The sequence below is a fragment of the Seriola lalandi genome, unplaced genomic scaffold, assembly GCF_002814215.2.
Source record: "Seriola lalandi dorsalis isolate HSWRI2012SDOR001 ecotype SW California unplaced genomic scaffold, Sedor1 jcf7180002052504, whole genome shotgun sequence".
Lineage (NCBI taxonomy): Eukaryota > Metazoa > Chordata > Actinopteri > Carangiformes > Carangidae > Seriola > Seriola lalandi.
In genome coordinates, this window is record NW_019523057.1 from 307,467 (window position 1) to 319,918 (window position 12,452).

Genomic DNA, 12,452 nt, shown 5'->3' on the forward strand with positions numbered 1-12,452 from the left:
TTGAAACCAAATTGAGTCAAGCTCTGCTTCACACATCCACCACAGTTAAGGCCCTAATTCTAACAGATACACAGACATGGAAACCACCCTAAAACAATTCTTCCAACAACCGGAAACCCCTCAGTCATCATTTGGTTCATCTGTCCTTCAACTCCACCCTTGTTTAATGTTTTACAGCCCTTTCTCAATGTTCCATCACCCACTATTGTGAAACTACAACTACAACTCTACCGTGTGTGCGAGCGTAAGATGGTAATTTATACTGGCACTGATGATTCCAACTCAATGGAATTCCCACCATTTAAGTTGCAAGCGGTGTTCAGCACAAAGCAGAATAACTTTTGTTTCTGTAAGGAAGGAGAACATTCCTGATGTTTTTTGTATTTGTTAAAACATTTCTATAGGAGTTGTACAGCAAACAAAACCAAAAGCAGTGAAAAGAAATGAACCTAACCACCAAGCATCCAGCTAAATACCCAGGAAGATTAGCATTTCTTCTTTGACCCCAGTGTCAACCTTTGACCTGTGAGCCTAAGATGTCAATCATCATCATCATCTTCAGGATATCTCCATTCATATAAAAAAATAGCGTATTCCAAAATATAAAGATGAACAGAATTTGTTTATTCATTTTATTATTCTCTTGAATTTACAGTCTTCACACTCGCCCACATAGCGTTGTTCTGAACATACACAATGTGTGGTTTTTATAACATTTCCAACACTGAAAAAAGTGCTTTCAGCGACATCCACAACAGAATTATAACGAGTGCCTGTGTGACATGGCCAAAACATATTTGGATGAGTATTGGTGTTTACCCGACAGACTCAGGAACGACTGTTAGGAGTTTGCTTCCAGAAAGGCTTTGCAGCAGCGGACACACTGTTCGTACACCTTTTCAAAGTCTTCATCACTTCCCTGAGGGACAAAACATAAAGATAAAAAAGGAAATTAAAATACATTTCAGATAGCTGAATCATTACATACATGTGTTTGATTTTTCTTTTTGTTTAAAACTGGTGGCAAAGAATTGAAATAAAATGACATACAGTAAAGCTGTTGAGATGTAGAGCCAGTTTTGTGATGTGGTTTGAAAGCAAAAAAAAAAAACATGTCAGTTTCTTACTCAACCGGTAAATTATTTCTACTCCCCATCCGAGTACCAAATTGTTAAATTGTTCTGAAGGAAACTTATCCTATCCTGATGCCAACTGGCTTCAATTTATTGAGTGCTGAAGCCCACACTCAAATTTGGTAACAGAGCTTTTCATAAGGGAGCAATATACTGCCAAGAGCAGCAGGATAACTTTTGAAACTCTGGTCTTGGGGGTTCAAAGAGGTGGGTTTTTGCTGAAACCCTGATGGATTTATATGGAAAAACATTTCCAACCACAGAAAAACCTCATTACTTTTAACAACACTTAATTCTGTGAATAGTCTGACATGTAAAGATATTTATAACCCACTGGCTCACAAGTGAACTGAGACCTTGGTGAGACATGAATTAATTTCAAGATTTTACGTAACCATGAGTAGTAACTGAAACAACACTTCCATTTCCATGTTTTCAACCAATACATTAATTGTTGAGACTATGATATGTAAGAAAACTGTCAAAATGGCCAGCACAATTTTCAGAGCTCAAAGTGACATATTTAAATTATTTACAATGATAATCAGTTTAATGTGTCTCAACACAATTAAATTTAGCAAACCCTCACATTGCAAAAGCTGTAGCCAGTGATTTATTCAGCATTTTTGCTTGAAAAATGACTAAAAGGATGAATCAATCATCAGTAGTTGCTGAATATTCTGTCAATGGACTATGTGATTAAACGAGTAACTGTTTCTCTTTCCAAAAAACAATTGTGAGCCATGTAACACTAAAATAGACGAGTCTACAACCACGCACGTAGATGCAGCATCGCTTTGAGGTAGATGCTAACATCAGAGGTTGGGCGTGAAAGTTTGAACCAAATTCCATGGCAATCCATCCAAAAGTTGTTGAGATATTTCACTAGATAGCAGCATTACAGGAAAAGCCAGAGGATCACCACAGTCAATACAATTGATCCTCTTTGGGACAGTGAATGTATGTAGAAAAATTTCACAATAATCGATACAACAGTGGTGGCATCCGTGGAGGCGTGCACTAACATGGCTAACAACAGGCCTGGTGGTGTTATTACTGCAGAAAACAGTGAAAAAACTGTATAATTGAGTTAACTGATCCAGAGGTATTTAAGAGATGGCCATAACAAAGGAATTCTGTTAAGAAAAGTATGTCTCCATTTGTTCTGACACAATAACAGTGACCATCTTGCTCCTCGCTGCTCATTTTGCTGTCATGCCATGTGGTTGTTGGCAAGGGACCACAATCCAGTCCTCTTTAAGTGTCCAAACCACAGTGACTGTAAAGAACATTCACCCCTACTTTTGGCAAAAAGAGCTAAACAAAGACACACTTTTACTGATCACCAAAGAAAGAAACATGGTGTTTAAAGCCAAGATATGAGACAAATTAATACAACTGACTACAGTCACATAAACTGTGGTCAACCACTGCCTCTTCTTCCAGCCACATCAGTAATAATTTGATGACTGTTTTTTTTTTATCTTGGGATCCTGGTTCCACAAGAGAGGCACAAATGCATCATTATTAGGTCAACACAGCTGTAGCTGCACATTCTCCACACAGGAATTTTTTTAGATACATTACTACTTATTTAGATAAGTTATGAAAATATAAAAAGTATTTATATATATACTTTATATAAAAAGTTTGAGTGTCCCTAGGAAGCTATATATATTTTTTAACATACTGTATTTTGACAACTTATCAGTAATCAAACTTTCAAACCTTCCCCAACATTTACTCCCTCCAATTTTCCCACTCTTGCTTTTCCCCACTCATAACTCTCAAGAAGATAAAAAGCAGCTAAGGACCCGTGTCCAAATCATTTGGCATGACTTTTAACTGCAGCGAAAGCACGCAAGGAACAAAAGGGATGAGTGAGCCATGGAGCGTGAAAAGGCAAACCAATCTGTAACCAGAAAATACTTTGTACAGTTATATCCAAATAATTAAATAATAGTCATGTAAAAGTCATTTATTGTGGTGTTTCCTGGGCTGGAAAGGCTGTGTAAGAAATGTTTGATGTTTGAAATTTAAGCATTTATTTGGATCAAGAGAGATAGAAACCGACATTGCTGTAAGGTCTACTCTGTTTTGTTTTAGTGCTGTTTATTTCATAAAACGTGTCTGGACATGATCCCATCTCTCCCTTTGGAGAGTGAATTTTCTCCAGAACTACCACATGCACCTGAAGACCGACATGTTTTGTCCAAAACTGTGGTCTTTTAATACACTCCAAGTGATTCCACTGTGTAACATTTTGTTGCCTGTGAAATTCGTCTCATGACATGTCATGTTTTGAACAGGTGCACAGCCATTGAAGGAAAATAACGAACATTTTCTGTTATTTCCAAACAGAATAGACAGTTTACATTCGTCGTGCACCATCAAACGCTTTTCAGTTTTATGCTTTGAAAACCTACGTTCTCAATCAGCTTCTAACTATGAGCAATGGGTTTTCCATGAATACAACCTTCTTTTTTACTTTTTTTACATGAGAGATTTTCTGTATTTTGGGGTTTTTTTCCGTGCTCGTCTCACTTGTTTGAGGTGGGCAGAGGTCGGAAAAAGATACACCTCCATGCTCCATTCAAAATTTAGGAACATTTGAATCATGTTACGACACGGTCTTGATAAAGCATAAATAACTAAGTGTATGATTGGTACAGTCTATATTTATGTATGGTTATGTATTTTACTCCCATTTCCCTAAATGTATGCTTTATAGAAAGAAAACATAGGTAAGTTTGATAATTCAGACTACACATTTTACATTGTTTGGCCTGTAAGCAATGATTTTAAGTGACAACTATTTGAAGTTTATATGATTGTCTTGTGCTTTCTTTGTCAACAAATCTCATGAAAACTGGGCTCTGTAGTTTTTTAGCAAATGTTACTCGAACAGGTGTAAGTCAGGCATTTTTGGGGACTTTACAGCCACACATTTCTACACTTTTGGTCAAATAGTCAGTTTTTACAGCAGCAGGACAATAAGTTTAGTAGTAGGACGGAGTTTAACTGGAGATAAACAGAACATTACATTTATTATCCTGTTTCCAAACTTATTCAATATATTTTTCATTTCGCTGCTGCCCCAACAATATTCATCAAATCCCCCCCAATTGGGGTGGGGGGGTGTAATAAAAACCACTCAGGAACCATCTTTATTATGCATTAAAACATTGAACATGAGAATTTACTAGACTTACATAATATGGGTCTTTGATGATCAGCTGCTTCTGAGGGTCATATGAACCAAGAAGCTCAATCTTTGCTCGGTAGTTGTTAACAGAGTTTGCTTTCCTTTTCAAGTCACTGTGAAGACAAGAGAAAGCACATAACTCCACAAGGAAAAAAGGAAAACAAAAAAGGATCTAACAACACGTGATATCTGGACCACAAAAACCCCCCCCCAAAAAAACATAATGTTAAAGTTTTCAGCCATTTAGATGAAAGAGCACATCCAGTGCTGTCATGTTTAAAAGACAGAATATTACAAATCCACAATACTGACATTTTTGTATATGTTTAACTTCCTAAAGCGCAACAGTAAACATAACATTCATATCAGCTAAGTCACTCACACCCCTGTAACTCAGACAGGAGTTAAATATAATATAACACTTCTAATAAAGACAACAAAACCTGGACAGATTAGCCTTTTGTCTAGGACAGGGTCTCATTTTCTCAGTCTCGTCAGCTTAACATTTGTGCAGAAAAAAAAATGTGGGAGAGAAAGGGGAAAAAAGTGCTCAAAGAGCGAAGACGAGGCATCCAAAGAACTCAGTAAGCTGCTTACAGATCAGATCTGCCATAGGCATGTGATCTCAAAATGATCCCTAAACGTTCAAAGTAGCAAAAAATATCCCTCCCCTTGACCTTTGGAAAGAGCTTAAGGAAGGATATTGCTCATTAAAAGGAGGCATTCACCTACACGTTAGTTATAGCTCAATGTTACCACCGTTTTCATGTTTATGTGAAGGAGTAGCACACATCACTGTCAAGACCGCCGTTAAAGGGACAACCTGCCTTGATCCATATTTCAAGACAAAATGTGTTTTGTTTTGTTTTTTTAAACCAAGGCAACCATTAAGTAAGGCGGGACACTTAACACATTACACCTGTGCTTTCAGCCATTGTGTGTCTAACTGTGAGCCACATCCAGAGAGAATACAAATACTGCTGCCGTTGGCTGAAATACTGTACCTCAAATTGCTCTCGTCCATGCAGAGAATGTACTCAAAGCTCATGAAATCTTCCTTGGTCACCTGGAAGAGGGAAAGAAATGTAGGACAAAACAAATATTACTTTTGGCTGAGTGTGGAAACAACACGGCCTGCGGAGCCTCTCTCTGCTCCTGGAGAGAGGGTTCAATCTTATGCAGTAAAAATCAGTCACTTCCAATTCAACGATAAAGGCCGTCTGGTCACTGAAATGCACATTTAAGAGTTGTAGTCCTTAAGATGTCCCTCTTTCAATTCTGTTTATGCTCATTTTTTTTTTGTTTATGGTTAATTTTACTTCATCTCTTACTGTTCACAATCCTATGGCTGTATCAGAGCAATATTTCATTTTTCTCGAATCTTGAATTCCAGTATCAGTTTATTTTGTGAGTGGGTCCGTGTTTCGTTTGCCTCATGCCCAAAGACACCCAAGTGACATGATACACATTTCCGCCAGTGGTTTCAAACTATTCCAGAGATCTACAGGAGCCAATGTATTTAACGCATTTGTTTGACCTCAAGGATATGCTTCGGTGAGTAACACTGAATGTTATCATGATTTTTGTTTGTTTACAAAGAAATTTTACTAGCAAAACATGGGGCGGCTCTTATTGTGAAACAGTCACAGTAAGCGCACTGTGTTCGTCATCTCTTCGTCAGTTTATCATTTTCAATTTTGCAAGGGAATAATAAAACAAGAAGCAGCAGCCACAGTGTGCTGTTACATGAAAAGCTGTTACTCCCCGGCAAGATGGCCAACTTTACTGCGCACTGCTGTTGTGTGGAAAACTCCTCAAGCCGTGCACAGCATGAAATCAGATCGCGGTTGCAATTATTGCCATCTGAACTATTTGACAAACAACCTTGTTTGGCTGTGGTGTGAAAAATACTCCAGTGGCTCCTTTGTTGTATTTCTGGAGAAAAAAAAAAAGGTTTTTAGTTTTAAAACACACACCCATGGGTGTCGCCAAATCAACTAGGACTGAAATCTTGAGGATAACAACTTTAACATCATTCTGGACTCGCGGGGATATCTGCTTATGAAAGGGATCTGAGCTGCACATCTGTAGGCATGTGGAGGAGTGTTGTGCAAAGTGCTCACTGTACTCGTGATGATTTAATGGAACAAGCAGCAATAAAAATAAGAAATAAAAAAAATAAAAAAAAACAGGCTGCACCCTGAATAGTTTTTAAAGATTCTGAGAGACGATGTATAGGAATGCTGGGGAGGCAGCGAGGGCAGCGAGAGACAGATGAGAGAAGAGAGGAACCAAAACAAGACATGAATAAAACTCCTGCAATATTCCAGATGTTGAGATATGGACACATTTAACAACAGACACAACTATGGTCAGTAACATAACAGCAGAGCAGTAAACAGATGTTTGTCATGACTGTTAAGTGTACTGTTTAAATTGTACCAAATCTCGAATACCACAGTGTCTGGCTGTGGCCACTAGAGTCCAATCATTGTGTTTTCCATTTGAACACTCTCGTACCCTCTCTTTCTCACACTGTTATAATCTCTGGTGATGATAATCACAGAGGCCGTTGATCTCTCCGCTCCTGTCCACCTCACACTCTCACACTCCAACAGTGGACTAGGAGGCTTTTAAAGTGAATGAAGAATGAGCAGGGAGACACACACAGCATAGTTCAAGTTCAGCGGGTTCAAGACACCATTATCTCAAAGAGACCTGCTCTGTAAAGTTTAACAATACTACAACTAATAATAATAATAATGATAATAATAAATAGAAGAGGCTGGAAAAAACATTGAATAGTAAATTGTAAAAATTGGCACTTTTACTTGAATCTTTGGAAAACATAATGTAGTTGTAAGCCCAACTGGAGACCAGACCAAACAGTGAGCTCATGCTTATTCGCGCAGATGAGTTTGGCCCCCCTTCCATTCAGACAGATTTCCATCCATTCAGAAACTAGTAGGGCCAGTCACAACCATTCATCGAAAATGGGGCGGGGTTTGATACAATGACTGACACAGGAGCACCGCTGATGAGTTTTCGTTAACAACAAGATGGCTGCTGCTGATGTTAAAAGGCCTATTGACTGTGTTATCATGACGGTATTAAACAAACTGGATGGTACATTTTCTCCAAAGGAAAAACAACTGCACTTATGTTGTTGTGTGTTTACATTTTTCTGTCACTCTGAGCCACTTTTCGTTGCTCTGATTGGTTGGATCTACAACCGTTGATGACGCCACTTGGAAATCAAAAATTAACTGGGAGGTTCAAGACCCAATGCCAGGTTATTTGTAAGCAGTTATATGAACATTCTTAAGTGTCTATTAATGCAAAATATTTGTCAACAATTACAACTTCCCCTATGATGTCATATTTCATTACAACCCCATTTTTCTATATTGTTATTTATTATCTGTTTATACCAGCCTCCATTTATTAGTGCCAACATAAGGAGTTATAGTTGTTGTGACATACATTAATAAATGCTTATATCTACATTATTGTGAGTTAAAAAATTTAATAAATGTTTATATACTACCTATGAATGCTAAATAGGGTTTTGAGGTAGAGTGTTACCAAAACACCCTGAGCCAGATGTTGTAGAATTCAGAGTGTATTTTCACTTCCTTTCATAATGCTGGTGGGAAAGACCTTGAACTCAGCTTGTATCTGTGAAGTATCAAAACCAAAATGATGACAGGTGAAATTAATGTGATTGCAACAGGATAATGGTATTTTGGCTAAAAGTTATGTTCATTCCTAAAATGTTGACTCAATGATAAGATCGATGATTATGAAATTAAAATATTGAATCTTAAATCTAATGTCCGGTTGGGAATTTTTGGTAAGGCACTAAACACTCCAAATAAACTTTTCCAGTTCACTTTGGAGCATGTTTGCTTTATTAAACAAACACGTTTATTTATTTGGGGATACCATGGTTTTTAAACAACGTCCCACTTAGTAAGTTTCCTTGGATACTGGCACTGACGGAGGTTCAGTGAAGTTCAATGAGTAAAAAATTGGGGGACAGTATGGAAAAGATAGAGGGAGGAGAGAAAAAGCTAGTGATAGAAACGAAAAGGGTGATGAAGGAAAAGAGGAGAGAGCAAAAGCTTGTCAAAGCTCAGTGTGTGGATTTTGCTGGGTTTAAGCCAAGGGTTGAGCTTCCCCATACATGCTTTGAGGAGATCAGACGAGGGTCTGACTCAACGGGTTTGCAGAGAGACAAACCAACGAGACAGGATGAAACCTCAGAGTTCTTACAGGGAAAAATAAAAAAAAAGTGTTTTAAGGTCACAGGGGAGTAAGACTTGCACTGAGGATAAACCAACACAGCATAAAGCCTGAAGGCCCTACATGGACAAACATCTTGGTGTAATTTCAGTCCTGTTTCAGGATTTGAACCACATGCTGCAAGGTGATACAATGACTGTTAGAATGGATTTCATAAACACCACAGGTACCATGATTTTGCACAGCAATGTGGACACAATCCTGGCCGCAATCTTTAACACTTTCACAGACAATCAAACTCACACTACATGCAGATGGGTGACAAATTAAAGGAAAACACAAACATCTTAAACTGGGGCTAAGACCTGAAGACCAGCTTAAATCCGTTAGTTAGTCTGGAAAAATAATATATCACAGTTTCCAACAATATTCAGAGATTGTTTTATTCTCAGCAGTCGGAAAGAAGCAAATAAATAACAGCATGCTACAATCCATGCAGAAAACTGAAGTAAAATGCTGCTTCTGGATGAGATACTGCAGCAACATGGACTGTTATACAATTATTTCTCCTGCTTCATGTTATGTGTTGGATGTTTAAAATAATCGTTAAGAGAAACATTGGCGGAGACTGGGTCAGAAGACAAACAATTCAAATCTATCAACACCACCAACTGTACGATTTTATCTGGTGACTGAACGAGACTGGAACATACTCATTTCAAACTGGTCCGATCAGTCATCACGTCCAAACAACCATAATGTGTGTCTTTGCCATGAGGAAGGTGTTTTTCCACCATGAACCTCCAAAACAGCTTCAATGCTCCTTGGCGTCGATTGTCCAAGTATCTGAACTGGACTGGAGGAATGAACCTTGTTCTTAATAAAATATTACCTCGTGATGTTTTGATGATGGTGGTACAGGAAAACTGACTGAAGGGGCCAGTATACTCTGTTCAAACAGCTTATCGGACAGTCGGAAACCCCATCCCCCACAACTTTCTCCAACTGCTTCTGTAACTTTCCAAAATCGACACCAGCTGTGTGCAGGTAAGAAAGGAGACAGGCATTGAATTTCTTTCATTTTTTTCTTCTCTTGACAGAATTATTTCTGTCATTTTTAATGTGAAAAACCAACTGCAACACTATGAATGTCTTCCAGGAGAGACTGCCTCAAAATGCCCCCACCCACTCACTTCTATGAGGGCCAGCTATTAACTCCACCTACCAGTGCGGCTGTTCAGATCAGGTATAATGACTTAATTTCAGCGTGGTCGGACAACATGTCTTGCAAAATAGTTCTGACAGAGCATTAGCTCTAACATGTCGCTCCAAAATCTCCAAAAGGTGAATAGCTGAGTAAAGATCTAGTGACAGGTGGCCAAAGTATATGCCCACTCCCATCAGGTTTTCACTTTATTTTGTCACCCTTCTGCGTATCCATAAGATAGTAACACAACTATCTCAAAATTCATGTCAGAAAACCTGGAAAATTGTGAGAACTCTCAATTCAAGTATGTGGAAAACCGGTTTAATTACCATGTATGTTGTTACTTAGAGAGTTTAGAAAAAAATGTTCCTGAAGAGATTACATATGTAAAAGAAAGAAAAAGAAAGAAAGTACAAAGCAACAAAGAAATAAAAGCACATTTTAACTGCTCTACTGGCTCATTCATTAGAGGCATATGGGCACAAAGACAGAACTGAATACACTGTAGACACCAAATACTTGACGTGATTCGTGATACTTGTGTATTCTGTGCAAGAAATAAAATAATTTTGATTTGACAATTAAATGTCTCCTGTCTTCCTAGAAATTTGCTCACTTAACTTTGTGTGCTTCAGTTAAAAGCACAGCTGAAACATGAAGTTGCAGTTTATATCGTAAGACAGTTTAAGAAAGTTTAAACCTGTCTAGTCTGAAAGGAGTCATGTGGTCTCTTAAACCCTATTCTTGCGTCCTCAGAAGTTGAACCCAGCTGCTGCGTCCTGCAGAGTTCACCTAACTGTCACAAGAGGTCACTGTATCTGAGGTTTGGGCTAAAACTTGCTGAACACAATCAACTTTATTTCTACTTTATTTCTCAAATAATTTTTAATTGAAAGATATGTTAATGTCTTTCACCACATATGGGGGTTCAAAGGCAACTCCCATGTAAATATGAAACAGATTAGAAAATGTGGCTCATCTGTGTCAAATCATTATTAAAGCCAGATGAATGAATACTCAAGGCAACTAAATAATAACACACACCACCACACACCACTAACCCAATTCATGCAAAAGGACACCTCTCAGTAAATTAGGCCATAAACCACTGCCGATTAATGGAGGCTAATAGATTTTACTGCTCATGAATAGAGCAATTTGGGTGTACATCAAGTGCAAAGCAACAGAAATGAAAGTTTTATGTAGCATTTTACTACAGGGGGGAAATTCTACAATGAGATGTTTTGTATTACTTATTCTGGTGTTGTTAAAAAAAATTTATATTAGAATTTACATTAAAATTATTGTACTTTTAGAATAAAAGTAGTAAGTATTAGTGATTTCACATAAAATGGATTTTCTCTTACATTTTAAATGCAGATAATGAAACCCAAAGTTAAATTGGATAATTTGAAATTAGAAATGAGAAACTAATTTCCTATTTTTCCATTAGATTATCAAGACATTTATTATACTTGAGTAACTATCTATTTAGAGTTTGTTATGTTGTGTATTACGGTGCAAAGAAATTTACTAATAATAACTAATTGCTATTTCTTATATATATATATATATATATATATATATATATATATTTCTCTCCCAGGAAAAATAAAAAACTGAACATATAGTATCACTATACTGACAACTGGTACGTGGTGTTTGAATCACCCATGTTTGGATTTAAGGTACGTTCTTTGTATCCAGCTAGCTGCAGTTCAGCTGAACCTGTGCTTGTTTTGTCAGAACAATCATGTTGAACTTGTTTAACTCAGTAAAATAACAATTTAACTGAACCTGTCCTAAACCAAAGGTACAGCGAGCTAGTCATAAGTGTCAGGGCTACAGCCACTGGATGTCTAGTAGACATCATCTTACCAACTTCAGTCATATACACAAACATGAATCAGGTGAGAGGAGCCACGGGACATCTGGTTGTACCTGTTGGGCCCTGTGGCTCGTCTCAATGCCATGTTTCCTGAGGCAAGCCAGACCGCGGGCGTCCGGTGAGCTGCCTATATTCCAGTCAGATGTGGCACCACTGTCTATGACCCACTGCAACAACAGAGAGCAAAAAAGGGGACGCTAACTACTACAAGGGAGGGATGGTCGTACCTGCCTGGCCACATGCCTCATGGGCACGCTATGCGTCTTCATGCAAGCTTGGCCACGGTGGTCTGGAGGGTTTCCTATCTCATAGGTGGAGGTGGCAGCACTGTCTATCCTCCACTAGGCAGGGCAAAGCAGAGTACGGGGAACAATAACACAGTAAAAATGACTCATACGCTCAGATAAAGAGAAGCTGTAGGTGGTGCAGCATTTGCAGGACTATGGTTTACTCTTGAGGACAGAATTAAAAGTGAGACTCAACAGCTGGAATTTACAGTAGCAGTCAAAAGTTTGGACACACTTTTCCATTTTCCAAGTGAATGGCAGAGTGTGTCCAAACTTTTGACTGGTACAGTATGTCAAATGTTCTGAATGAAACACATCCCGCAATAATTCACATTCTATTGACTGCCACCAAGTCATTATTATGCATTATTAGGTCTGATAATGACAAACGATATTACTCCAGTACCACCACTACTTCATGTATGAATATCAGTGTTTCCTCTAGGATTTTTTTCAGCAGTGGGGGCATGCTATCCGGGGGGGGGGG

At 38.2% G+C, this 12,452-nt stretch overlaps 1 protein-coding gene across 3 annotated transcripts in view; it reads right to left on the minus strand.

Annotated features, from left to right (window-relative positions):
- Positions 1-603: 603 nt before the first annotated feature.
- The window catches only part of acp1 (acid phosphatase 1), a 13,959-nt gene continuing 2,110 nt past the window's right edge, over positions 604-12,452 (minus strand). The window contains exons 3-7 of one of the 3 annotated variants that reach the window (XM_087172379.1): positions 11,906-12,019; positions 11,732-11,845; positions 5,343-5,404; positions 4,346-4,451; positions 604-919 (exon numbers count right to left, since the gene is read on the minus strand). In XM_087172379.1, coding sequence (XP_087028505.1) covers positions 842-919; positions 4,346-4,451; positions 5,343-5,404; positions 11,732-11,845; positions 11,906-12,019 — 474 coding nt within the window. In that variant the 3' untranslated portion in view covers positions 604-841. The remainder of the gene's footprint in view (positions 920-4,345; positions 4,452-5,342; positions 5,405-11,731; positions 11,846-11,905; positions 12,020-12,452) is intronic. The other 2 variants (XM_023400497.1, XM_023400496.1) reach the window with 2 other exon arrangements.